This window comes from Thamnophis elegans, chromosome 7, assembly GCF_009769535.1.
Source record: "Thamnophis elegans isolate rThaEle1 chromosome 7, rThaEle1.pri, whole genome shotgun sequence".
NCBI lineage: Eukaryota > Metazoa > Chordata > Lepidosauria > Squamata > Colubridae > Thamnophis > Thamnophis elegans.
In genome coordinates, this window is record NC_045547.1 from 38,142,972 (window position 1) to 38,170,062 (window position 27,091).

At 35.8% G+C, this 27,091-nt stretch overlaps 2 protein-coding genes across 2 annotated transcripts in view; one reads left to right on the forward strand and one right to left on the reverse strand.

Annotated features, from left to right (window-relative positions):
- Positions 1-14,159, forward strand: part of CEP83 (centrosomal protein 83) — a 28,591-nt gene extending 14,432 nt beyond the window's left edge. Inside the window, 10 exon segments of the mRNA XM_032221998.1 lie at positions 768-882; positions 3,172-3,316; positions 4,018-4,052; positions 4,055-4,169; positions 8,143-8,218; positions 8,981-9,138; positions 11,368-11,497; positions 11,870-11,973; positions 13,298-13,475; positions 13,869-14,159. Of these exon segments, the coding sequence (XP_032077889.1) occupies positions 768-882; positions 3,172-3,316; positions 4,018-4,052; positions 4,055-4,169; positions 8,143-8,218; positions 8,981-9,138; positions 11,368-11,497; positions 11,870-11,973; positions 13,298-13,475; positions 13,869-14,057 (1,245 nt within the window). The 3' untranslated portion in view covers positions 14,058-14,159.
- A 5,048-nt stretch (positions 14,160-19,207) lies between these two features.
- The window catches only part of PLXNC1 (plexin C1), a 71,899-nt gene continuing 64,015 nt past the window's right edge, over positions 19,208-27,091 (reverse strand). The window contains exons 28-31 of the mRNA XM_032221567.1: positions 25,984-26,131; positions 24,496-24,636; positions 22,825-22,899; positions 19,208-21,934 (exon numbers count right to left, since the gene is read on the reverse strand). Of these exons, the coding sequence (XP_032077458.1) occupies positions 21,830-21,934; positions 22,825-22,899; positions 24,496-24,636; positions 25,984-26,131 (469 nt within the window). The 3' untranslated portion in view covers positions 19,208-21,829. The remainder of the gene's footprint in view (positions 21,935-22,824; positions 22,900-24,495; positions 24,637-25,983; positions 26,132-27,091) is intronic.

Sequence of the window (27,091 nt, forward strand, 5' to 3'; positions counted from 1 at the left end):
AGTGGGTTTTCCAGGTATTGTATACCTTCCTCTCTTCCTCATATAACCCTTTGGAACCTGTGATACTCCCATGCACCTTATCTGGGATTCCCACCTCTTCCCACTTAGGGACCCACACATCCTAGGATTATATCCGCAACTGGGACTGCTGTGATTGGCATCACTAAGCAATGTTGTCACTAGATATCACACTTCATGCTCGTATTACTTAGCAATGGCAATCCCAGTCCCAAATGCTTTCATAATCCAAGGGTGCCTATAAAAAGTGAAAATGAAATTCCCCAGTATTAAATAAAAAGCATTAAGCAATATCAATAAAGGGCTAGTCATTTTTGAACTAAAATAAGAAGATATGAGAAATAAGAAAATAAATCTAGTTGTTGCTAAAAGCAAGGAAAGAAAAATAAAGTACAAGATGATTTAGAAAATGTCTTTAGGGAAGAGGGTTTTTTTTTAAGTGGTGATCACTTGAGAAAATATCTTGCTCTTAACAAACCTACAAAGTCTCATTTGGCAATAATACTTCATGCAAAATATTTTATAGGAGCAGAGGAGTGCAAATATTCTTTCAGGTTTTTAGGTAAAACTAGGTTACCTTTCTAAAGCAGGAAGCCCAGAAAACCAGTTGGTAGTGTTTGTGAGTCTTGGCAGTGAGATAAGGTGGAATCGTGTATTAATCTTACCATTTTACTACCATTACAAAAAAGACAATTTTGCGATATCTTTTTATTAAAACTAAAAATTGATTATACATTATTTTTCTATAGATTGAAGAACTGAAGCATTCACAAAAGATTGAAATAACAAACATTAAGCTGGAGACAGCAAGAGCAAAGAGTGAGATAGAAAGAGAAAGGAACAAAATTCAAAGTGCACTGGATGGTAAAATATTAGTATTTAAATTATTTAATATACCAACTACAAATGTTATATTGGGTGATATAATACAGGTAGTCCTTGTTTAGTGGCTGCCTTGGAGAGCGATCATCCGCTGTTACGATGGTGATGAAAAAATAACTTTGCAACCAATGCCGGCATTTACAATCTTTGCAGCATCTCTCTGTCTGTCAGCTCATCCAGGTAAACCAAACATTAACCATAACTAGATTAGTTAATTCTACTATATTGTAAGGTTGTATTAACAGAATCTTGTTGAAAAGTCAAAACTTTCAGACACCACTTTTTAACTGCTTCATCCATTTGGGCAGGTGCTTCCTAAGTTTCTTTCTCTGACAGTTAAACCACCAGGGGCACCTTCATTTCTTGTCTGATTGGTCCTAGACAGCGTCTCTTTCCCTCATTCCTCCAAATCATCCACACATTCCCTTACATTCAGTCACATTCTGCCTTTACAATTAGTTAGCACTTGTCCTGTGACGGACCCATCCCCACCCCATAGAGCGGAGAGATTGCTTAACAAGGACTCTCTTCTTGAGCTGCTTTTCTGTGCAGTGCATCCCTAAAAAAAATCCCTAACAGCAAGTTAACAAACTGACCTCTAAAGGCTTTTGTTTGCTCTTAAGCAGCTCTTGCTAATTATCCCAGTGCCAGGTTGACCACCCACTGCTTGGAATCATATGACTATTTGGGGTTGTTTCATTCAAATGCTGTAAAGGGAAGACTAAAATTAGTAAGCACAGTTGTCGTCACATGGTTTTTAGTTTAGCGACTGCCTCGCTTCATGGTTGAGTTGATGGTCTCAGTTGTGGTTGCTAAATGAGCAGTGCCTGGTAACAACAAGAGCAGTCACTGATATTTATTTGATGACTTCCCAAATGTACTTTGTGTATTTTTCAGCAGGTAAGCTGGTCTCTACCGTTAGGACATTAGGCACATTCCTTGGTGCACAGTAGGCTCACTATACTATTTTTAAAAAGCTTAGATTGTTTTTATTAAACAAAACAAGCTGGCATACCACAGAGCATAAGCTGGTAAAAAACAGCATTGTCCAGCAATGGCTTAGTGCCACCATAGACTTCTTAGAAAATAGAAGGTATAGGTAACACTACCTTAGGATTGGGGGGGGGGGTTGTGTGCCTACCTATCTTTCTGGATAGGTAGATTAAATGATGGATAATTTATCCAGTAAATATGGTTTTTGTCACTGGCCACAACATCTGTTTTGTCACTAGAAAACTCTTTGACTGTCATTTTGTGATAATTCCCACAACTTGTTCTTAAAAGTTCCAGTGATCCCAGCTGCTACACTTAGTATAGAATCAGTCAAATGTAGGTAGTTATTCTATATAGCAGGGGAGGAGGATTATGTTCATTATTTTTTATATATTAAAAATTGACCATTAATTTGATATTCATGATCATGAACCTGATTTTCTCTAATTATCCAAATATTATCCTTACCTCTAGCTCTGTGCTTACAGAGATAAATGATGTAATTGGGGGATATAATGACTGTAATTCCTAGATGAGAAGAAATGTCTGCCTGGCTTGAAAATATTTATTTTTCGTTTCCAGTGCGATATTTCTTTAAAATATGTGACATTTTGTTTTTAGGTAAGAGGCATGTGTATCCATAATAAATTATATTTGTATATTTCTACTAAGAGGTTTGTGTTATATGAAACAATGCAAGCCTATACAGGTAATCCTTATATTATGACCATAATTGAGCCCAGAATTTATGTTGCTGAGAAAATTGTTAAATGAATTTTGCTCCATTTTATGATTTTTCTTGCCACAGTTGTTAAGTGAATCACTCCAGTTCTTAAATTAGTAACAGGGTTGTTAAGTGACTTTGCTTGTCAGAATTTCGCAAAAGATGATGACAGTACTCCTGGACATTGCAACCATCATAAATTGTCAAGTTGTCATCCAGTTGTCAAGCATCTGAATGTAAATCATGTTACCATGGGGATGTTGCAATGGTCATATGTGTGAAAAATGGTCATAAGTCACATTTTTTCTGTGCCGTTGTAACTTCACTGCAGTTCTGGTCACTAAATGAACTGTTGTAAATCAAGGACTACCTATATTTTATTTGGAAGAAGGAATGACCCACAATGTCATTGGTTGTCTGGTTAGGCAATTATATGTCTGAGGCATAGGAGTCAATTCTATTTTCTTGATATCTGCATAAAGATTTTAATATTTTTAAATACTCAGCATAATTGCGACTATAGAAGAATAACTTTTTAAAACTTATAATAACAGGATTACATTCAGATAACGAAATACTTAAGACAACTCTTCAGCGACACAAAGCACTTTCAGTAGAAAAGGATCGTGAATTAATACGTAAAGTACAAGCTGCCAAAGAAGAAGGCTTCCAAAATATTGTAGCATTACAGGAGGAAAAGTAGGTACATTTTTGTTTGTTTTTTTTCCAGCTTTTTTAAAAATAAAAACTGCAATGTCCTCCTTTGATTCTCTTTGATTATAATTCATTATGCTTCCTGTCCTGGCTATAAAATGGATACTATTTTAACAGCTGTTGACATTTCTATTATACTGTTTTGGATTTTAATACCTTTTTTGTGATATATCATTTCTTCTTCCATTCCTTTCCATTGCCAAAAAAAAAGGGTTTTGCTTATGTCACATCATCCATGAGGAAATACACTATATACAGTTTTTGCTTTACTCTAGGGCTTTGCCAGTAAGAGACATTTTGAGTTACAGAAGTTGTATGTATATACCTTAGTGTGATATCAACATTTCTTTATGGCATGGGTATCTGATACCTTTTCTGGCTATGAAAGTCATATTAGTATAGTGGTGAAGACATCAGACTAGCAGCTAGGAGACTGATAGTTCTAATCCCATTTTACAGCAAAACCAGCTGGTTGACCTTGGGCCAGTCCCTCTCTCTCAACCCTAAGAACGAAGCAATGTCAAACTACTTCAGAAAAACTTTGTCAAGAAAATTGTAGGGACTTTTCCAAGCAATCGCCAGGAGTCAGTGCTGACTTGAAGACACACACCCCTCCCTCCAAAATCTGGCCCATTAAACATGATCATATAAACAACTGCTTTTTATAGTTATTTACTATATTTCAGGTTAGAACTTGAATCTAAATTAACTGAACTAGAAAAAACAGAATGGAGCAAGATGCTCAGAGGCAATCAGAGAAAGATCAGTATGAAGAAAAGATATCTGCTATGCGCTTGGGAAGAAGAAGTCCACCCAAAAGGGAAATCAAAAATCTTAGGTAAGGTACTATGTAAGGATTTAATGTATTGAAAAAGTTCTTAGAATGTAACAATTTAATTACCCAAGATGGATATTAAAGCAAGCAGTTAGTTTCCAATAAAGATAAAGCAGAACTACTACTACTAATCCTATTTGTTTATAAAACACTTTATTAAGTCACCAATTTTATATTAATTTGATAAGAATAAAAGGTTTTTTTTGCAGCAGTTTCTCATACAGATTTTGCTATTCATGTCTAATTCTCCAGCAATTTTACTCCTTCAGCCGTATTATTTTAGTTTAAACAAAATTTATTAAAATGCATTTTAGCATTGAAAAATTAATTGAAAAATCTATTTTCAATTAGAAAGAATGAACACAAGAAAAATAATAAGATGGAACAAAAGGAGAAAAACCAACAAGCAATGGCTTTATTTTGCTATTTCAGAAAATGTTTAAATTTCTTTGTAATTCCCTTATATCTTTTTCACTTCTTCCTTGGCTACCAGATTATTATCATTTATCACATCAAGGATCAATATATAATTTGGCCTTACTTTATTACTTATGGGATAATAATGCTTTCCTGAGTATAAAGCCTTGGCTGCTTTCTTGAAATTCAACAGTTAACTGACAGCCCTAATACACTTATTCTTAAATTTTTCTGTATCCCAAACAGTTTGGCATTTTAAGCTCAATTAAGAATTAAAGGGGAGTTTAAGTTATTCAGAATATTTAAATACTTCAGTTCTGTTATTCAACCACTGTTTGACATTACAGTGCCACCGGACATGTGATATTAACAACCAGTCCCTGAAGTTACGGCAGATGCAACCCCTGTGGTCATATGATAAAAAATTGGGTACTTGGCAGTCTACCCATGTTTATGATGTTTCAGCTCTTGGCACCCACCGATTTCCCCCCATATCTCTGCTGTTTTGGCCACTGCACAGCAGTACTCCTCACTGGCACTGTTGGGGCTGAAGTAGAAGTCCAGAGCACTCTGCAATTGCCCCCATGCCTCATCTTCAGCCCCAGTGCTCCTACGGAGCACCAAAACACAAAACCCTCACTGCCCTGTGTGCCACAAGTCTTGCCACCACCAACAGGCCTTATCCCTCTTATACCTACCCTATATAAGGCAGTTTAGGGTCAAGTCAGGCCTTCTTCCCAAGGCCACTTATGCCATCCTCTTAAATAGTGCATTGTGAGAATGGAATGAGCTATTTGCAGATAGTAGGTGGGAGTAGGTGATGGTTTGGAAAGCCTTTGAAAAGCTTCTGAGAGGAGGAGCCTATGTCGCTATGAAATGGTCACCCAATCTCGATGCTCCAAGATCGCCGCCAATACTTTTTTCGCTGGGTGGTTCAATCGGACCTAAACCGTCCCGTAGAGACGGTGAACAGGAAGACTACGTTCTGCTGATCACAGGGACATCGCAAAGTCCCTGATTGATGCAGGAGAAGGTCTCTCAGCTGGCGTTAAAAGCTCAGCCCCCAGGCTGATGAAGTAGGGACAGCTCCAAAATGGAAGGAAACGGAAGAGAAACTGTTTACAGCTGGTGAGGAATTTTTATCCATTTTAAAAGAGCCCACCTATAAAAAACTTAAAGCTAATTTAAATCTAAGAATAAAAAAAATAAGTGGTGGAATTAAGCTTTGGATGGTTTTGGTCAGTGTGTTATCTTAATTTTTAAACGTTATTTTCATGGATGAAATTTATGCAAACCGTTTGAAATGAATGGATCAAGTTTTCTTCTTCTAAAATTTTTACTATTACTTTCACAACCTATGGACTAAACTTCTCCTTATTCGTCACTACATGTTTCTTTTACTCTTTCTTCTCTATTTCATGTAAGAATTTGACTTTTTTAAAACTTGGAATATTAAAAGATACAAAAAGAACAAAGAGAATTGCAATAATTGTAACAACAAAGGGAGAGATAACCTACTCGAAGACTGGAAACTTGAGTACTGAAAACAAAATACTTTTACTTTCACTACTGATTATTCTGGTCTGGAACTTTAAAGTCTCACAGTTTGTTTATAGAAAGTGATAAGAAGTAAAGCACCATTTGTTTATACAAATGTTCCTTTGAAGTATATCCTTAACCAGAGATCTCATGGTGAACTTAGGTATAACCTTGTAAAAATCTTCCAAGTCAGAGCAGCAGTGTTTTAATAGCTGGAAACAATGGCTTATTTCCAACAACAGAAAGAAACTGTCAACTTGCAAGAGATAATGTTTGCAATACAGAAATTATCAAATACATTTCAGAAAATGTTTGAAAAATTAGAGCACCTAACAGAAAAATATGATGAAAAGGATGGAGATGCTTATCAAATGGGAAAAATAGAGGGTAGAGTCCCAAGCAATAAAGAGAAAAATGACTACAAAGAAAGCAAATCTGCTGACATCTATGGTGAATGGTTTCTGTCTGGAAATGGAAAAAGTAGAATATGGAAAGGGTAACTAGATGGATGGGAACCCTACCCTAGATGGCAAGACACAGAAGAAGAAAAAATAAAAGAACTTAAGGATTTAAAGGGAGAAATTTTATTAGTAACACCATCGATAACAACACTGACAATTAAAGTCACGCTGATTAAGGAAAAAGAAGAAGGGCATTGAAATTACATGAGAGAATCAATAAACAAGGAGTTGCAAAGAAGAGTCCATACAAACTTGATTAAGGAGACGATTAGAGGACTGATGCCACAAATGGCAGAAGACATGAGACTGTTCACTACTGGAAAGAAACAGGCTGATAGATGAAAGTGTTTAATCTAAAACTAGTTGGACTTAATGAAATTTAGTGACAATCGATATGGTTAAATAAACAATTGAAAATGATAATAATGTATACATATGTATTGGTATAACAAGTAGTAATTGGATATGAATATTGAATGGTACCTATGAAAGGAAGATGAGAAATGGTTTGGTTACATATAAAGATTAATAAAAAAGAACTAAATTATGATAATGGATATAGTCAAATAAAGGAGAGATAATGAAAACAATGTATATATAGGTATGGGTACAACATGGGGAAATTGGATGTAAATTGTAAACAGTGATTTGGAAAGGAAGATTAGAAACCTTTGTTACTAAATGTTATTGATGTTTAGCTAGAATACGCTATAAGGAATACTGTTATTGGGATACTAGAAATAGCAAATGAGATGCCAGTATGTGGTTATGTCTTGAGTTTTGGTATGTTTTAGGATGAAGGACGTTTAAACAATTATAGTCAAACAAGAATGGGGGTAGGATGATGGTAATATGTACAAATATATTTGATTTAAAATACTAGAATTAATATGAATCATGGGTGATTATGAAAAAAATGCACAAACTTTTTTTTGTAACCAACTGATACACTTAAAAGTATGTAAAGAAAGAGGATTTTTTGTGTTGTGTCTGTCTTTGAAAAATAAAAATAAAAAACTTTTAATAAAAAAGAAAAGCTTCTGAGATCTTCTGAAGCATTGTGAGAATAGCATGCTTATTTTTCTCCAAATAGCACAACCTGTTCTTACGGTGCTTTAGAAGGCCTCAGAAGCTTTCCAAAGCATCGCTAGGACAGGGTATAGTATTATAAGACATAAGTGGGTGGGACAGATTCAAGAGGAAGCAGTCTCTTACCTTATCAAGGCTCAGGACCAGGAATGGCTTGGATCAGTGTGGGTCCTTACCTAACAACTGGTGGGATTTGGCTAACAACAGCAACAGGGACCGCTAGGTGTTGTGTCACTGAGCAATGAGGTCATGTGATATTTCCCCTAGCAACCAATTAATGATTGAAAGCCACTCAGAGTTGCTTCCAATTGTTTCCAGGCGAGATGAATGGCATATAAGTTGTATGAATGAACAACAGCATCGCTTACCCTTTGAAATTTCACATCCAATTATCATTTAACTCAAGAACTACCTGTATAGACATGTTTTTAAGTATATATTTTACAGCTCTGCTTCATATTGACTTGTAGAGTAAAAATTCAAGAAGGAGTTACTGTTTCTGATGATCTAGAAAAAGAGAAAAGTGAAAATGCAAATTTAAAGCAGGTACAAAGTTGGTTTATATTCTTTGATCTATTTTAATTTGTGGGTGCATGTGGTGGTTTTATTTTATTTCATATTTTGATTTTTTTCTGTTTTGATAACCATTTTCCATTTCAAAAACAGAAAAAGAGGCTTCCTTGGATACAAATCAGTCCAGAAATCATCAGCATCACATACAAGAATCTGTAATTTATTTGGTTATAATATGTGGTGTTAGGAAGAATGATATAATTTTAAACGTTCATTTTGTTTTTGTTTTTTATGTTTTTTATATGTATATATTTGTTTTTATACCGTCATTTTGTTTTTGTTTTTTACATGTTGTTTTTTATATTACATGAGAAATTTAGTATTGCAGTGTATTTATTTATTAAATTTTTAGTACCCAGCTTATTCTGAAAAATGAGTTTAGTTTTAGGTTGTGGCCCACAACTGAGCTGCGGCCCATTTGGAATCAGACCTCACAAGTATCAGGCGAGTCTGTGTGCATAGCTCCATTTGCAGTGAGCACTTGCACTCGTGTGCAGCTCCATTTGCATGAGCAGCCGATATTTGTGCAAAACTCCATTTGCACGAGCAACAGGCTCATGCAAATGGACATACACATGTTCACATGTGCACTTGCTGCTCACATGGAACCATCCTCTCTTTTCTCTCTCCCCCTCTCCCCCCCCCCCCCCGTCTGCCAAGCTGGAAAAGTTGGGGACCGCTGCTCTAGAATTTGATAAATGAAATTGACCATTTCATAAGATATTTCTGTTACAGCAACTGCATGATCTGCAACTTCGAGTGGCTTCCTTTTCACAGTCAGAGAATGATTTATTGGATTCCAATCAGAAACTCAAGGAAATGCTAGAGAGGTTAAAACATGAATGTCGGAATGCACAAAGTCAAGCAGAAAGAGCTCAAGCAGATTCAGAGAAGTATGATTTCACTGTTAATGCAATGCTACTGTTGCATTTTTTGCAACTAAAAAACTGGATGACATGAAGAGCAACTTGTCCTTGACATCTAGTATAGGTTCATATGTCTGTAACAGAATTTTCTCTAGAATATCAAAATTATTTAACCATTTAAAGTCAGAAGATTTTAGTCTAGCTTTCTGCAGAAACAAATTCTAAGTGGTTCTTGATGGGAAAGTAGAGCAAAATTAATGTGCACCATTCCTGTGCCCCTTCTTCCTCAGTTTGGTCTCTTTGTCAGCCTGCCCATTGATCTCAATACATTTCTAACCATAGGTATGGCTGGTCCATATAACTCACCTCTAGTAAGTCACCTCTATAAAGGCCAATGACTTTGCTACAATCCTTCTTGGTTCTCTCAACAGTTGTCCTTCCTTTCCCAAACATCTGACTCCTCAAACAGTAATCAATTTTAAGTAAATGAATAGTAATATGACCTAAAGCTGATACAAAGAATTAGTGGACAAACTGTTCTTGACCTTTCTTACTGTTCAGATTGGGGTTACTTATTGCTTTTACAAAATATGTTTAGTTTTCAGTCATGTCATTTTAATCACATCAATTGTGATACTACTGATATAGAAGATGAGGTTTACTTAACTTTTTGTCATCAATTTTGAGACAATGGTTTGCTTAAGATTATGGGCATGTTAGTTGACAAATTGTTTCTGGAAAAAATAAAGCAACTGAATTTTTAAAATGCTCACGGTTCTTTAAACAATCTATTTTATATATAGTGGTATATTCACAGATGATGGTTTCTTAAAGTCACTTGAGAAATTAGGCACATAACGATTTCTATAGCTGTCTATTTTGTATTTTCAAATGCACCTAAAAATTTTAAACACCTAGGCTTTTATCTTAACGCCTCTTATTCTGTGCATGCAGCCTAGATGAAATTATTTCAAATAATTTATTTTATTTTTTTATTTATTAAAATAAATAAATAAATAAATTTCAAATAAATGGAACTGGAACATTTGAAGTAGCTCTCCCCCCCCCCCCCATCACACTTCATATCTCTATGAAGAATAGTGAACCAGAATTAAGATTCTGGAGATTTTATGTTTACTACCAATGCTATTGGCTGATTTTGGTCCTATAGTCCCCATGACATTGGCAGCACTGTATGGTGGCTGAGTGAAGAGTTTGCTTCTGAAGAAGGGAATTTGAGAACCCGATGTCTTATAATCCGTTTTAGAATTCTTACCACCAAGATTGGTCTTATAACAATATTTATATTCTGTGTCAAAGTGTTATAACAGCATTTCACATACTGTTCTTAATGTAGGTGACCCATTATTTCCAGAATTCTGCAGTAATTTTGATAGCACAGTCAATGCTTTATTCCCAATGAATAAAAGACATCTTGAAAGCCATCCAAAAACAGCTTATGAAGCAGCTGCCTATGCCTGAAAAAAGACTAAACATTTGATAATATATGCTTTCATATACAGTATATTATAGAGTACTATATATTTTTTCAAAAGATTTGCATAATCTTAATAAAAGTAGATAGCAGGGTGATAGCAAAAACCTGTATACATATTTTTGTATTTATTTAAAAGATTTATGTGCCCCAATCTTTTGTACCATGTACCCTGCGTTATGCTGGGTTAATAATAAAACAAAAGCCAAGAAATTCCTCTACTCCCAAATATATAATACTCACACATATCAACATTCACCTTTGTTGAATTCCTGTCTCCTTCTACCCTAATATTTGTGGAGAAAGCCAGCAATTCAGGGCATTCCAGAAACCTAGGAATAGGGGCCTGCTGGATTTCAGGGAGAAGGGAGGTTTTCAAAAGAACAGTGATTCCCCTCAAGAAAACGTGCTGCTTAGTGCCCACTAGAAAGCAACCTTTATGGGAAGGGATTCACAGAGACCTTTCTCTATAGATGGATACAGCTTATTGTAGTTTAAAGAAATGTTTTTCTGAAGCATAAGAAATTCAGCTTCTCCGAATGAAACCCTTCACAGATTATCTTTTTGCTTAGTGTTTATATTATAAAATAACAAGAAACATGCTTTTTAGGATAGTCTGGAATTCATCTGGGCATATCAAATATTTTTTATACTTTAAGTAGCAAACAAGGATGGCAGTCTTAACTGGGAATTTATAGTGTTCACTTCTGTGAAGAAGTAGAATCAATTTGTAAAATAACCACTGTTTGTTTGTTTTTTAGGAATTTGGAAGATAAACAGGTGAAGTGGCTAGAAGAAAAACATAAACTTACTCAGCATGTCACAGAGATAGAAGACAAGTATAAAGTAACAAAAGAGAAATTGTATCGAGCATCGGTTGCTCAGAAAAAGGCATGTCTCATGCATAATTTTGAAAGAAGCTATTCCTTTTTAGTTGAATTAAAGTTTGTGCCATAATAGCTAAAAGAAGATTTCAATTTGTAAATAACATTATAACATAATTATATCTATTACTAAAATTTCTTTTAAGTTTGTGAGGCTGAGAAGCCATGATATATAAACAATATAAACAACAAGATGCTAATTTTAATTGTGCTAAATGTGGCCTTTCAAAAGATCAAGAGTTGATTCACTTGTTACTATTTCTCCTGATGAATATTTGTGATTGGGAAAGTTTTTGGTCAGGCTGCACATATGCAACTACATATTTAAATATGGGAGTCAACCTTAAAAATATAAATTTGTATATTGTATTAATTACAGAGAAAGACACTTAATGACAACAAGCAAAAGAAATTACTGAACAAGATAGAGCTCTTAGAAGCCAAGAGAGAAGAACTAGAAACAGAAAACCAAGTGTTAAACAGGTATAATCTTATGTTGTTTGATTCTGAATTGAATAATGTTTCATACTATTGCTGTTAAAAAATTTTAGGTACAGTCTTTGCTGTCTTAATGAAAAAAACATTCTATTTTAAAAGGAAATTACAGCTGGCCCATCTTGGTCAAGACCACAGGCTCATTACATCCATTTGCAAATTTCTGATTTTTTTTTAGAAAGCTGTATATACATGCATTTTATTCTTAGCACTATTATTACCCTGAAACCATGATACTATATATCAGAAACTGTTTTAGAAATATAAAAAATGTTTCTAACTAAAACAACCCTTTTCAATTGGAAATAGTCATTTCAATTTGAAAATAAACTGTTACAATCTCTTGGAAATGTTCTAACATGTTTTCCCAAAAATAAGACAGGATCTTATTTTCTTTGATCCCTGGAATAAGCACTTGGGCTTATTTTCGGGGAGGTCGTCTTATTTTTGAGGTTCAGGAGGCCCTAACCTCGGCCTGTGAATCAGCTAATCCAGAGAAGGCTGGAAGTTATGTTTCTGGCACACTCTTGCCAGCCCTAGCATCGCTGGGCCTGCTGCTCTTTTTGCGGCCGCCACTAATAGAAGGCGTGCGGTAGCTAGGGTTTGTGAGAGCGGCCTCCACGAGGCCATTCCATGTGGATGGCAAGGGCACATGGGGCATGTTCTCCCCTTCCCTCCCCAGGAAATGGCGGGGTTCATGCGCATGTATTTAAATACTTTAAGGAAGGGCTTATTTTCGGGGGAGGACTTATTTTAGCGCATGCGCTCAAAAGTCCAATTGGGCTTATCATCCGGGGAGGTCTTATTTTCAGGGAAACAGGATAAAGATGTTTAAACTGTCCAAGAACATTTTCAAGTTAACAGGACAATATCAAACTTGAAGCATTTCTACTTGTCTTCAAACAGTCCATTTCATACTCAAATGTTTTTATTTTTGGAGTCACCAATAGGGGATATCAAAAGGTTATAATTCAAATGTTTTATTGGGAATATGTAAAAGAAGCAATATTCAGGTTTAAAATCTTGTGTTGGTTGTCCATCAGCATTTCATTATTTGTTTGAGAGATGTTTGGGATAGTGGTTAGGGTATCAGGCTAGAAACCAGGAGACTGTGAGTTCTAGTCCTTCCTTAGGCATGAAAACTGGCTGGTGACTTTGGACCACAGTGTCAGATTTGGGTGACAAGTTGTCAATTTGTATCACAACTAATGGGTCAACTCATTGGTTGGTTTAAAAAAAAGGCTGGACCCTGCGCTCAAGGAAAACATTAGTAGGAAAAGAATTTTTATTTAGTTATTTATATTTATTATAGGCAAAATATTCCTTTTGAAGAACACCTCCGCCTTCAGAAAAGACTAAAAGATCTGCAACGGAGACATAATGAGTTCCGCAGACTGATCCTTTTTCCCAATATCCCAATATTGAATCCAGCTAACTTATTATCTTCATCTTTGATTCCTGGGCCAGAATTACCATTCCCTCTCCTTCAGGTATGTAATATTCCCATATGACAGAGTAGGTAATAGTGTTTCAAAAAGCATAAAAAATAAAATTAATATTTTTCCAGTTTTCCTAAATACAATTTGATGAAACAATATAGTAGTATTGAAAGAAAAGTGAGATTATTTTTGTGCAACCGTGCCATCAATTTATTTTGCAGCTTAGCTATGGTAGCTAAGACCCTACCATTTCAAAAATGTTTTACCATGTTGAACCAAAAGTTATATGATAAATACATCCTAACCTTAATTATGCAGAAAAGTAGCAATACCATTTCTTTAACCAGTAACCTGAATCTTCCACAGCTCTACAATATCTTTAAAAATAAAAGTGCTAAATAGTGTATTACATTCCTTTCCTCATCTCCTTTACCTCTTGTGAAGGAGGAGCAACATCAAAGAGAACTTTCACTGCTTCATAAACGATTGGAAGAACTAGAGACCACACAGAGAAGCCAACTGCAAGAACTTGGTGCTGCTTCTACTGAACGACCTCAGTCGGAAATAAGTACTGAATCAGACAGAAATAAGTTTGTGGAACAATATGATCTGTCATCTGGAGATGCCAAATAAACCATTAAACCCTTTTCAACTTTTGCCAAAAATTCATCTACAAGTGCCGTAAAATAGGTAAAAGCTCTGTTTTAAATCATTTGTACTGTTTTTAATATTTTTTTAAAAGAATATAATTGAAATATTTGGAAAATAATTTTAAACTCTAAGAATCATGTTGCACTGTAATGTTTTGCTAATAATACTTTTCTAAAAATTTTAATAGTTTGACTAAAAAAGAAATGCTCGAAGTAGCCCCTACTCTATTGTTTTCAGGTTGTTATATAAAGTTTTCATTTTTTTGTTACTCACCAAGCTGGACTTTTGTAATCTTAAAATACTGAGAAAATGGAAAACAACATTGTTTGAGCTCTGTTATCATTATGTGAATTTTGTCCACAAATTTACCTTTGAAAATATTTTACTATCTGCACTTTAAAATGTTATGAAATATCAAGAAAAATAATCACGTTTTAAGTGAATATGAATATTGCTTTATCTACATGCAAAAAAATGTGTGTGTTTCAGATCAAAGTTTTGTTAATTAATCAAATCTATTTATAATATATTTTTGTAAAATCTATCTTCTCTGTGTTTTATTTAATTATTTAACAACCATAAAAAGCATAATTTTGAGATTAGTAGATTGTTTTTATTCTACAGATTCTTAACTTTTAATAACATAAGCAACAAAACAATTTATTCATTTGTTTTGAGCAGTTTCCGGTAAGTCAGTAAATAAACCTAAGTTAAATGGACAAAATCATCTCATGAATAATAATAATAAAAACCTGCAGCTCCGATTCTGCCATTTCTTCAGGGATTTGACGACAGAATGGACTTAATCCACTGTCCAACAAATTTAAATGATTCTGTTACTTTTGCTTTTTTTCAGGATTTATATATAGGTGAAGAATATTTTTACTGCCAGTTCATAGATGTTCAAGTGACTACATTTGTAAATTAATCAGAAGAGTTACAGAGTTAGTTGTTAGTGAAACACCTGCTAGCTAAGCACTTAATTCTGAATGGCTCTTGAGCTAACATATCACTGAAACTTAGCTAAATGAAGAGTTAGGATTCATATCCAATGGGCTAATCCGCAAATTTGATAAGAAAAGAGTATGTGGGGAACAATTCATGTGCCGCTACCATTCACTTTTCTTGAGCTAGCTATAATGGTCTTAGATATATTTATTTATAGCATGTACATACAAAAGAAAAAGAAATAATGCATTCACAAGGAAAATAACGCAATGCAACTAAAAACAATAAAATGGAAAGCAGACCAAAATGTATTATAATTCCTCCAATTGGGATTCTACTCATTCTGATTCAGGGTATGGAAAATAACCATGTAAAGGTAGTCCTTGACTTACAGCCATTCTTTTAATGACCATTCAAAGTTATGACAACACTGGAAAAAGTGACGTATGACTGTTTTTCACACAACCACTGCAGCATCCTCATTGTCACGTGATCAAAATTCAGGTGCTTGGCAATAGACTCATTTATGATAGTTGGCAGTGTCCTGGGGTCATGTGAACATCTTTTGCGATTTTCTGACAAAGTCAGTGGGGAAGCAGATTGACCTCACAATCGTGTTACTAACTTATCAATTGCAGCGTTTCATTAACAACTGTGACAAGGAAAGTCGTGTGTGATAACACATAGTCAAATAAGTCATTTGATGGGCTCCATCCAACTCCTCAGGACCGCTGGCAAAACCAAGTCTTCAGGGCCTTATGAAAACGTGTCAAAGTAGGGGCCAGTCTAATTTCTGAAGGGATGATAATCCAAAGGGACAGAGCTCCAGGTGGCCTCATACACTGCAAAAAGCAAGTCCCACCACATGTTGACTTTTTTTAAAAAAAAAAAAACGATTCCTAAAATAACTGAAGATTTTGTAGTCTGCACTATGATTTAGACAAGTTCTAATTGGCATTTAGCCCAATGAATTCATTGCAGTACATACAGAATTAATCATTCTGTTTGTATGGAACTAGTGATGTGAAAGCAGGGAGACCTATAGAGTGGTTATGAATAGATCATTCTGTAGATTTAAATTAGCAGGAAAAGAAGACTAATTAAAATAATCCAGTCACCTGATATTTTGGAGATGGTCCTGAATGCACTCATCTGTTGAAGCCCTAGCTCAGCTATGGAATAAAAATTGGTCTAGATAGTTTACACTACATGTAGTCCTTGATTTAGACCACGATTGGGACCAAAGTTTCTATTATAAATTGGTGTGATTTCAAATAAAATCATGTGACTAGAAACAATTTAACAATCATTTTTACTGTGGTAAATCATGTGATCATTAAGCAAAGTCTACTTCCCAATTGACTTTGCTTGTTGGAAGCGGAAAAATTGCAAATTTCCATTACATGACAGCAACTCACTGTAACCATCGTACATGCAAGCTGGTTCCCAGCATCCAAATTGTGATAGAGATTAGTGTGACACTCGTAATTTTGAGGATAGATCACAAGTAACTTTTTCAGAAGCTATTGTAATTTTGAACCATTGTTAATTGAAAAGTGATAGGATATATATATATATGGTATATATTGTTTCTAAGCACGCTGTTCTGTCTCAAGAACCACATTAGCCCTTTGCACTTCCTAGCAGCTTTTGATGTCACCTTTCACAATAATCTATGGACCACTTGGCAGGATTGGCCCTGAGGCACTATTTTGGCTCCAACAATTGGACTGATTCCAGACAGTAATTTTAAGAGATCACTGGTTGACACGGAATCTCGTAGAGTTTTGTCTTATCATGTGTACAGTTCAGTATCTACATATAAGTGCTGGAATTCTGGAAGTCTCAAATGAGGTGCCATCAATAATATCAATGCCACTGGAACTCCAAGGAAGCAGTAAGTACCATTGAATATTGCTTAAGTTCAGTAATAGGCATGGGGATGTGCCTTAATGATGTTAGAATTGTTGACCAAATAGCCTGCACTCCGGTGGTTCGAGCCCAGCTCTCCCACCGCTCACTCCCTGGCTCCTGCCACTTGGCACTTCGAAAGCATGCAATATTATGAGTGGATAAATGGATACCACTTCAGTGGGAAAAACCTAGCTAGGTCCTCATATGCAGAGAACGGAAGCTGGTGTTGGAGCTGGTCAGACTCTAGGCAATGCAACATGAGGCAAAGCAAGGTGAAAACCGCAGAGGATCCCAGAAGAGCCAGCAACCTGAGCACTGCTAGTCAATTACTGTAAGCTAGTTTGTCCCCGTAGGATGCAGCAAGGACAGGCATGCAAGCGCCAAAGAGAATGAACTAGAAATTTAGGCTGTCAGGACTACATTGTGTCTAGCATTTGTAGAGTTCACGGACATAGTATGTCATATGATAAATAAATAAATAAATAAATGTAATAGGCGTAAAGATGGACATTAAGCTGAACATATATTCAGTCATGCTCATGCTACTGGAAATATAAAACTGGATTCAGAGTATTTGTATAGGTTTACAATCTCCCCCCAAAGAATATTACTAGATTCCTACGTGAAGGCTGAATTTACCCAATTATACTGAGTGTCCATTCACGAGCTATCTACCTTTGGTCAGCACCTTGATCCCAACATTTTAGGATTATACTTGAAAAGATGAATGGATGAAGTAATTGCACAATTTGACACATAGATAATTTATGATACAGAAACCAAAAATTTGTGATGTACCATGTGGAATTGATAGTAGTAATATTAATTTTTATGGCCTAAGTAGCCTAGGGTCCGACTTTCTGATGGGTCATTTTTTCCAAACTTTGGGGGGTGCTAAGTTGCTAAAAAGGCTTTTTTTTTTTTTTTTTGCTTTCTGGATCATGTCACATATGGAAGAGGACTTTTCTTGTTTGTCCAACATTTCCTTCAGAATTTAGTTATCTTCCATTCTCTTCAAACTTAAGAACTGTAAATCTTCATTTTAAGCAATTTTAATGCAAATTTAATGTGTTAACTTCTGATATTTTTCAAAACAATTGTTAGCCACTTTGTGTTCTCACTAGAGAGAACACACAAATAAATACACAAATACCATTCTGGTTGATTGATTAAAGTTTTGAAGTTTATTTTTTTCCAGTTTTGAAAATTATAATTCTGGAATAAAATTGATTTCTGTTAAAAAAAAAACACATTTCTAAACTATCTGCCCATTTAAAAATGCTATACTTGTTTTCACATTGATTTTCTTGAAAAACTAGAACATATACTAAAGTTTCAAATCAAACAAAAACAAACATCACAATTTATATATGTGAAATGAAACATTTTACATGTTCATACAATATATTTTCCAACTCCATTTATACTTGTAAACAGTTACTTTAATAGATTGGAACTATATGCATCTATAAATTTTAAAATAAATTTAAATTGTTTTATACATTTACGGTAGGAATGCTAAAATTTGTTTTCAGAGATTGTCAGAAATATTTTATTTCAGTAGTTCTTCTCAATAATGCAATACACAATAAATACACTGCAATTTTCAAAGAACTTTTTAAAATCCTGTGTACAAAATCCAGCTAAAACCAGCCCTAGACATTCCCCACCCGCACCCTATGCTCCATATGTACATATTTATTGGAAATGATTTTCCCCATAAATGAATACAATCCCTGCTTCCCACATTAATAACTACTGATCAAAATGAAATAAAGTGCTCCACTTACAATACTGATCCTTTCTGCATGCACAAACCACTTTCACGCAGATTAACATAAATGTATGTATGTATGTATGTGTATGTATGTATGTATGTATGCATATATATATATATATATATATATATATATATATATATATATATACACACATACATACACACACACATACACACATACACACATACACACACACATACACACATACACACATTTGCCAGTGGAAATGGAATATTAAAAAAAAAACAACAGCATGACAATTCAGGAAAGAGTAGCTGTTGGGGAAATAAAAAAAATAGGAAAACAACTGAAAAGAATTCCAAATTAGGATGAGAAAAAGGAACGAAGATGGGGCAGAGGGATCATTTTTTGGAAATCCCACTTGGAATCCCATACCTTTTTTGAGTAGGCTTAATAGTTTACTGAAAGCAAAGCAACTCTGTGATGCCTGACAAATAAGAAGCCCGAGTGTTCTTTTTCATATATCTATTTTGTTTCACAAGCACCATCATCACCATTTTGCCCTTCAAAAGAGCAGCCCTCGTGCCTGGGCACAATAACTGGCAGATATTCTGAAAGCGACTTACATCTGTCAGTGTTGTGCAAGTGTTTAATTCAAGCTGGTTTAGAACCACCATCACCCCCTTTCCTTCCTGACTGCTGAATAAGAGTAATTCTCTTCAAAATGAAACTGAATTCAGGAAGTAAAGTCAGCAAGTCCTTCCCTTTCCCGTTAAAAATACAGCTGTAAGTGTGGGGAGGGAGGGATTGCTTATTTTCAAAGAAACCCTCTTGTATAGTTTTATTATGGTTTTATTTGATATCAAAACTAAATGTTAACTTTTTAAAATGTTATACTTATTTCTTGCCCAACTCTGATCCCAATGTAATCATTTTAATTGTGTGATGGGAACATACAAATTCATTGTATAATTTCTGAACAGATTTAGTTTGGAAAGCTCTGGTCTAACCTTCAGAGACATCCATGCTACGTAACATTCAGTTGTATGCTTCGCTCATTTCTATGTTACTCATCCAATAATTAATAGGTAATTATTTTGGGGAGAAATGTTCAGCACCTGTTGGTAAATACATCACATTATGCATAATATTCTTTTAATTTTCTAAAATCTACTTTCCATATGATGTAAAACATTTTCTGAAAAAAGGAAAAAACAATATCGGCTTAATGCTTTGTTTTTTATTTTTACATAAATGTATTTAGTGAAAAATATTACAGGTCTCTTCTCTATCTGTCTACACCTTAGAAGAAACAATGTAAAAATAGCTTTTTCCTCCATTTTCCTATCTATTGGAACAGTGGTCTCAACCTTTTTGGTTTCACAGACTGGCAATGGCAGCCTGGGATGGTTTCAAGCACGCAACTTAATTCCGTACATGCGCAAATAAAGCTTCATGTGCTCGCCTACTGTTTGCGCTGCCCAGTTTCCAACGGGCTGAGGACTGGTACTAGTCTGCAGCCCGGGAGTTGGGGATCCCTGTATTAGAACACATCTATTTGTATATTGCAGAGCAAGCTAACCATACTGGCTTGGGAATTTGGGGAGTTGGAATCCACAAGTCTAAAAGTTGCCAAAGTTCTGCACCTTCGCCATAGAGAATCCTCAGCCTATAATGGCTAGTTAATCTTGCCAATGTCATTAGAATTTTCCTAGCAAGAAGTAATCGGACCAAAACCTGCTATTTGAGGCACTTTTAAGTTTTTCTGCTGATGTGTTGCCTGTAAAAATTACTCTGAACAGGATGTGATAGGCAACCAAGGAAATCTCAATATTAGAGCATTTATATTTGAAGGCAAGGAGAGACTCTAGAGCAGGGGTGTCAAACTCTGAGCCCACAGGATGGATGTGTCACGCACTGGCCATGCCCACCTCTGGTTTAGCGAAGGGGGGGGAGTCATAATACATCACATGATGATGTGATGTTGCGTGTTTGGCACCCATGGTTTAGAGTGTGTATATAGCACTCCTTACACCAAACCTATCTATTCCTTGGATTCTGGTATAACTTTGGTGCACCACCCCAATCCCAGGAAAAGATACAACTTCCTGAAGGAGTTGCAGATAATATGCTTTTTCCTTCAAATGCAGACACTGCAGGGCCCTATAAAATATAGCTGAGAAAATTGATATTCCAATTTCAGGGAAGGCATAGACGCTGAGTGGAAGAGCCTACATCTACTTGATGCCCTCATTCATATTTACTTTATAGTCAATAATAAAATTATGATACATTTATGAATCTTCAGTTATTAAAAAACCCTCTTTGTAAATTTCATTTTTGCCCTTATATTTACAATGCTACAGTACAATATACTAATGAAAATACAGATGGGAAAGGCTGCCAGCTACATTTTTAAAAATTGCAGATACAGTGATGGAAGAATTTTGAAGTGTAGATTTGTGTTCGAAAGATAAGGAAACTGTCTTTTGCAAACCCTTTCATTATCATGTCAAGAAACTTACATGGATACGTCCATGACATTTTCAGCGATAGAGCTGGATATGAAACTGATGTTATCAAGAGGTGAATTGCATTGCTGTATCAATGTGCTGGGTGGAAATCTTCCCGTCCATTTCAGTCCCACATCACTTTTAGTTTTGCCACAATGTGCAACTAATTGGAGGAAGTTAAAAATCTGCACTTCGTTATAAAACCATGTAGCAGTTGAAAGTTCTCTAATTTTGATGCTCAGACTATGAATAACAAGAAAATATATTTGTGCTTATCAGAAACCAACTGAGATGTCTTTTAAGGCACATAAATTGCTGCTCAGTGACAGCATAGAAATTAGATAAATTTGTGAACTAAACTCAACCAGTTTGTTTATATAAGATCTGTATTTAAGGTTGTTTTTAATGCAAAAAAATACTTGATTGTATCTGTATAGGAGGGAAGATCTGCATAGAGAGATTGCTTCAGATGCCAGCAGCAGTCAGATATACATCACAGTCCAGGTTCCACTTTGTTGACACATCTGAAAATGTCTGTTCCAATCTGAGGGCATCCGTTGTTGATTGTGTGGACAGAATTAATTGGCCAATATTTTGAATTTGGTTCCATAACAGCAGCAATTATAAAATTAAATTCCTAAGCCCATTTGCATTTTTTCTTTTCATCCATTAAACTTTTTATATTTAACAGTTGCTGTTGAGCTTCTTCCAATCCTCGTTCTGTCTCTAATTTATTCAGTATCTATGAGAACAAAGGGATGTATGCTTATTTTGTTTATTTAAAAATAACATTTCCCCCCAATGTTAAAAAGTAAGCTCTGCTTAAGTAACCATTCCTTCTAAAGCCAGGCTATTTTTGCATCTTCTTTGGCAAGTTATTATTAATCACAAGATGAACACTTCTGTTGGCACTAGCAACCTCAATTAAAGTCACAAGTGTTTCTGTAAATACAACTCGAAAAGCAATAGATCTATGTTGTATATGTGTTAAAAGCAGAAAAACTCCAACTTCAATAATCAAGCGGAATCAACTATTCAATTATAAATACTGCCATATTGAGTGCTAAAACATTTTCATTACCTGCCAGCCAGATATAACATGCTTTTGAGATCATGAAAAAAATGTGATATTCAGCTCATTTGGAAACTAACTAGATTAAGTTAGTCTAGTAGTTAATCTACCTCACATGCCTTGACTCTGTCAAGCACTGGCCTTAAGAATAAAATGCAAGGTGCCTGGAGTAGAATAGAAAATAGAGTAGGGTAGAGGTAGAGTAGAATAGAATAGAACAGAACAGAATAGGAATATATGTAGATATATAGAAATAGAGCACAGGAACTCAGTCATAAAAAGGATCACAACCTATTGCTTCAGGGTCATTAATCTATATGAGTTATTAATCCTTAAGGGACAGTTTATTCACTTTCAGTTACTTTCTGTCCAGTTCCTCCCCTCCTCCCCTGTCCTAACTGCCAGTGCACACAGGAATTGTAGAGTTGAAAATTGCCTACATATGTGCATTGCTAATACAGTAACCACTCTCTTCCCTAATTAGAATGTGTCTGAGCCATTCTATGGCTATGCCATTCAGTAGCCCACAACTAGCCATGCTAGATGATTAAGACTCTTACCTTATCAAAGTATCTTGCTATGTATTGGTAAATTTTATTCAAAGCCTCAGCCTCATTAAACTCATTTTCATGTTTCTAGAAAAAAAAAGTTTGAGAAACTGTTTATATTTAAAGATACTATTATTATACAATTGTATCACAGTGGCCAGTTGTTTCGCCGGCTTTTGGAATAGCACCCAGTGTGCCAATTACCACTGGAATTACCACTGCTGGTTTATGCCATAATCGTTGAATTTCTATTTTTCTATTATTATTATTATACAATTGTATCACAGTGGCCAGTTGTTTTGCCGGATTTGGCATTGGTTACTAGTTGGGCCCCATCCAGGGGCCTAGGACATCATAACGTATTTTCGTAATATGCGTGCAGATCCAAGCAGTGCGGTTTTTTGCATTTGACTGATGGTGATTTTGTCAATTTTTAACTGTTTTAACTGTAATTCCAGTGCTTTTGGAATAGCACCCGGTGTGCCGATTACCACTGGAATTACCACTGCTGGTTTGTGCCATAGTCGTTGAATTTCGATTTTTAAGTCCTAGTATTTTCGATTTTTTCATGTCGGCGACCTTGCTATCACCTGGTATTGCGATGTCTATGATTGTGACCTTATTTTTCTCAACCAGTGTGATGTCTGGTGTATTATGCTCCAGTATTTTATCCGTTTGTATATGGAAATCCCACAAGATCTTGACCATGTGATTTTTGGTGACTTTTTCAGGCTGATGTTCCCACCAGTTTGTTGCTATTTTAATATAATAATTTTTGCAGAAATTCCAATGGATCATTTGTGCTACTGAATTGTGCCGCAATTTATAATCAGTCTGCGCGATTTTTTTACAGCAGCTGAGTATGTGATCAACAGTTTCATCAGCTTCTTTGCAAAGTCTGCATTTGGCATCATCAGAGGATTTTTTCGATTTTGGCCTTAATGGCATTTGTGCGGATAGCTTGTTCTATGAGCCGAGGTGGCGCAGTGGTTAAATGCAGCACTGCAGGCTACTGCTAGATCAGCAGTTCAGCGGTTCAAATCTCACCGGCTCAGGGTTGACTCAGCCTTCCATCCTTCCGAGGTGGGTAAAATGAGGACCCGGATTGTTGGGGGCAATATGCTGACTCTCTGTAAACCGCTTAGAGAGGGCTGAAAGCCCTATGAAGCGGTATATAAGTCTACTGCTATTGCTATTGCTATTGCTATTGCACAGCCAGGATTAGTGACTCTGTTTCTTTCTTTAATGTACCTGCTGTTAACCATAACCAAGTTTGTTCACTGTTCACTTTATCTTTTATTTTTTCCAGAAATTGGCCATGCAGTGCTTTGTTCTGCCAACTCTCCATTCTTGATTTTATCACATCTTTTCTGTATTCTTGTTTCGTCTGTTGGACCGTCAATAGATTTTTGTTCTTTACTTCGATTAATAGATGTTACTATTACTATTATTATTATTATTAATAATAATAATAATAATACCATTATTATTATCCATAGCACATAAAATTGTAAATAATGATTACAAGTAAATATAAAAAGACAATGGAAAATATTGCTGGAACCTTTGATATGTGTCTGAATAAATCCATTAATGGGAACTGTCCTTTAAATACAGTAAGACACAGCTCCATTTTCAATATACGTTTAAATTCCAACTACAGCAGAAATAATTGACCGATACCTGTGATTCCAGAATTAAAAATTCTTCCAGCTCTGCTCTGGGCAGTGGAGGCAAATCCTTTATTGCTTTATAGAAAGCTTTAACTTCCTCTTTATAGAGTGGTATATCCTTAGCATACAGAAGTTTATTTGTTGGTGCTTCCTTTGAGGAGGAAGAAGAAAAAACATACCATAAAAGTTAGCAAGATGCCTCATTTGTTAGTGAACCCCCGTGTTGTTAAAATTAGGGAACAATGCGTTATGGTCATCAGTCATGTCAGGCAATCTTGGTGGACATAACAGACTATTTGCAGGTTTACAACCATTCTCTGAAATTTCTTGAGTACAACATTTTAGGAAAAGTGTCTTATGGGACATCAGGGCCACCAGCGTCAAAGGAATATAGCCTTCCAGCCAGAACAGGCAAATACATGCCTGGTTGTTGACAGATGCATCAAAACTTTCCTAGGAACAGAGATAAAAGAACTGGGGAGCTCAGAAAGCCAGCATGGGGTCCTTTTCAGGACACAAAGGAAAGATAGGGCAGTTGATCAGCTCTAGAAGAAAAAGGCTTTTGCATTTGATCCCAATTTCTGACCGCAAACACCACCACCACCCCCATTTGTCCTCTGGGCACCTGCCTGCCTATGAGTCTTCTCTTATAAAAGCCAACTTTGCTTGTGCTAAATGTAGCCCCTTCTCAAACTTATAATCGCAAGATTTTAGAGCAATTCGTGCAAAATTATCACAGTTTTCTGGTAATTGGGAAAAAATAATAATTTGTTCACCCAAACTGGCTAGATAACATCCCGAGTGATCCTAATCTAGCAGACATCATATCCAAGAAGCTAGTTTGTGAAGCTAATACATTCCTCTGTGCATGTTATGAAGCTATTCTAGAACACTATGGACATAGAAGATATGAAGCTATGTTCCCAAAAGAATGTGGACATGGATCAGGAAATATTTTTTCAGTGAGTCACATTTAAAGATGAAATGACCATTTTCAATAGGAATAGTGCAGTTCTTGGAAGACTATAATCCTGTTAATTTACTTATCTGAAAGTTAGTCCTAGACAAACTAACAGGACTTACTTTTTAATCCTGGGTTCTCTCTGAGCTTGGTTGTTTGCTTGCAAAATCCACACTAATTAGTACTCATGATGCTACCTAGTTGGGCAATGAAATGTCTGCAAGCAAACAACCAAACTCAAAGAGCACCAAGAATTCCTCTGTCAGGCTAAGCCAAAGAATGACAAATATTAATTCAGCCAGAATTCAGTTGTTTATTTGCTTACAAACAATGGACAGAATTTTGCTAGACTGAAGCCTTACTACTATTATACTAACAAGATGCTAGGGAGTGACTCCTAACTCTCTTCCTCTGTCTCCCATCCAATTCCAGACTGGGCTACCTCTTGTCTCACCACCTCCCTTTCTGAATATGCTCCCTCCTTCCTGGGAAACTTAAAAAAGAGGCTCTTGGTATGCATGAAAAACAAGACACTACCTTTCCCAAATGTTGCTCTGACAGAGAAAATGCATCCATAAATGCTTGTGCAATGACTGACAGGCAGCCATCTATATGTGGAGTCTTTTTAATATCAAAGACAAATTGAGGATTCTTCAGAATATTCACCCAGAATCGAAGAGGCAGACTAGACAAAAAAGATATTTAAAAAAGTTATATTGAAATAATTAAATACAAATCCTTCATGGAAAAATCAGCAAATATTTACTATAAAAAAGACTAACCAAAAGTAATATAATTTTTTTATTGTCAATTGATGAACACATTTTCAACATCCCCTGCAGTGCTAATACTTTTTGAAATTGTTACGTGTGTATGCATGCATGCATATATGTATATATTCAGTCCATACAATTTCTTTGCGATTCTGAATGTCTTGCACATTTTAAAAAGAGTAATATTAGAGATACAAATAAAAGGGACCCTGGCTGATTGGAGAACAATACAGCCAGCTATTCAGCAAACACAATAAACCAGTGGTGGCATTCAAAAATTTTTACTACAGGTTCTGTGGGCATAGCTTGGTAGGCGTTGTGTGGCTTGGTGGGCATGGCAGGAAAAGGATACTGTAAAATAGCAATAGCAGTTAGACTTATATACCGCTTCATAGGGCTTTCAGCCCTCCCTAAGCAGTTTACAGAGTCAGCATATTGCCCCCAACAACAATCCGGGTCCTCATTTTACCCACCTCGGAAGGATGGAAGGCTGAGTCAACCCTGAGCCGGTGAGATTTGAACAGCTGAACTGCAGTCAGCTGAAGTAGCCTGCAGTGCTGCATTTAACCACTGCGCCACCTCGGCTCTATTCCCTCCCCACTCCAGGGGAAGGTTATTTTAAAATCCCCATTTCCTCCTTATCAGCTAGGACTCAGAAGGCAGCAGAGGGGCAGACCAGTGGTGGGATTCAGCCAGTTCGCACCTATTCGGGAGAATGGGTTGGTAACTTTCTAAGCAGTTTGGAGAACTGGTTATTGGAAGAAATGTCATTTTGTTTTTTCCACTTTACAGGGCTAATCCTGTAAGGAGGGCAGGAAGGAAACATTCTGGTGTTGTTTCTAGCCTCATCTTTATCGCCCTGCTTACAGAAA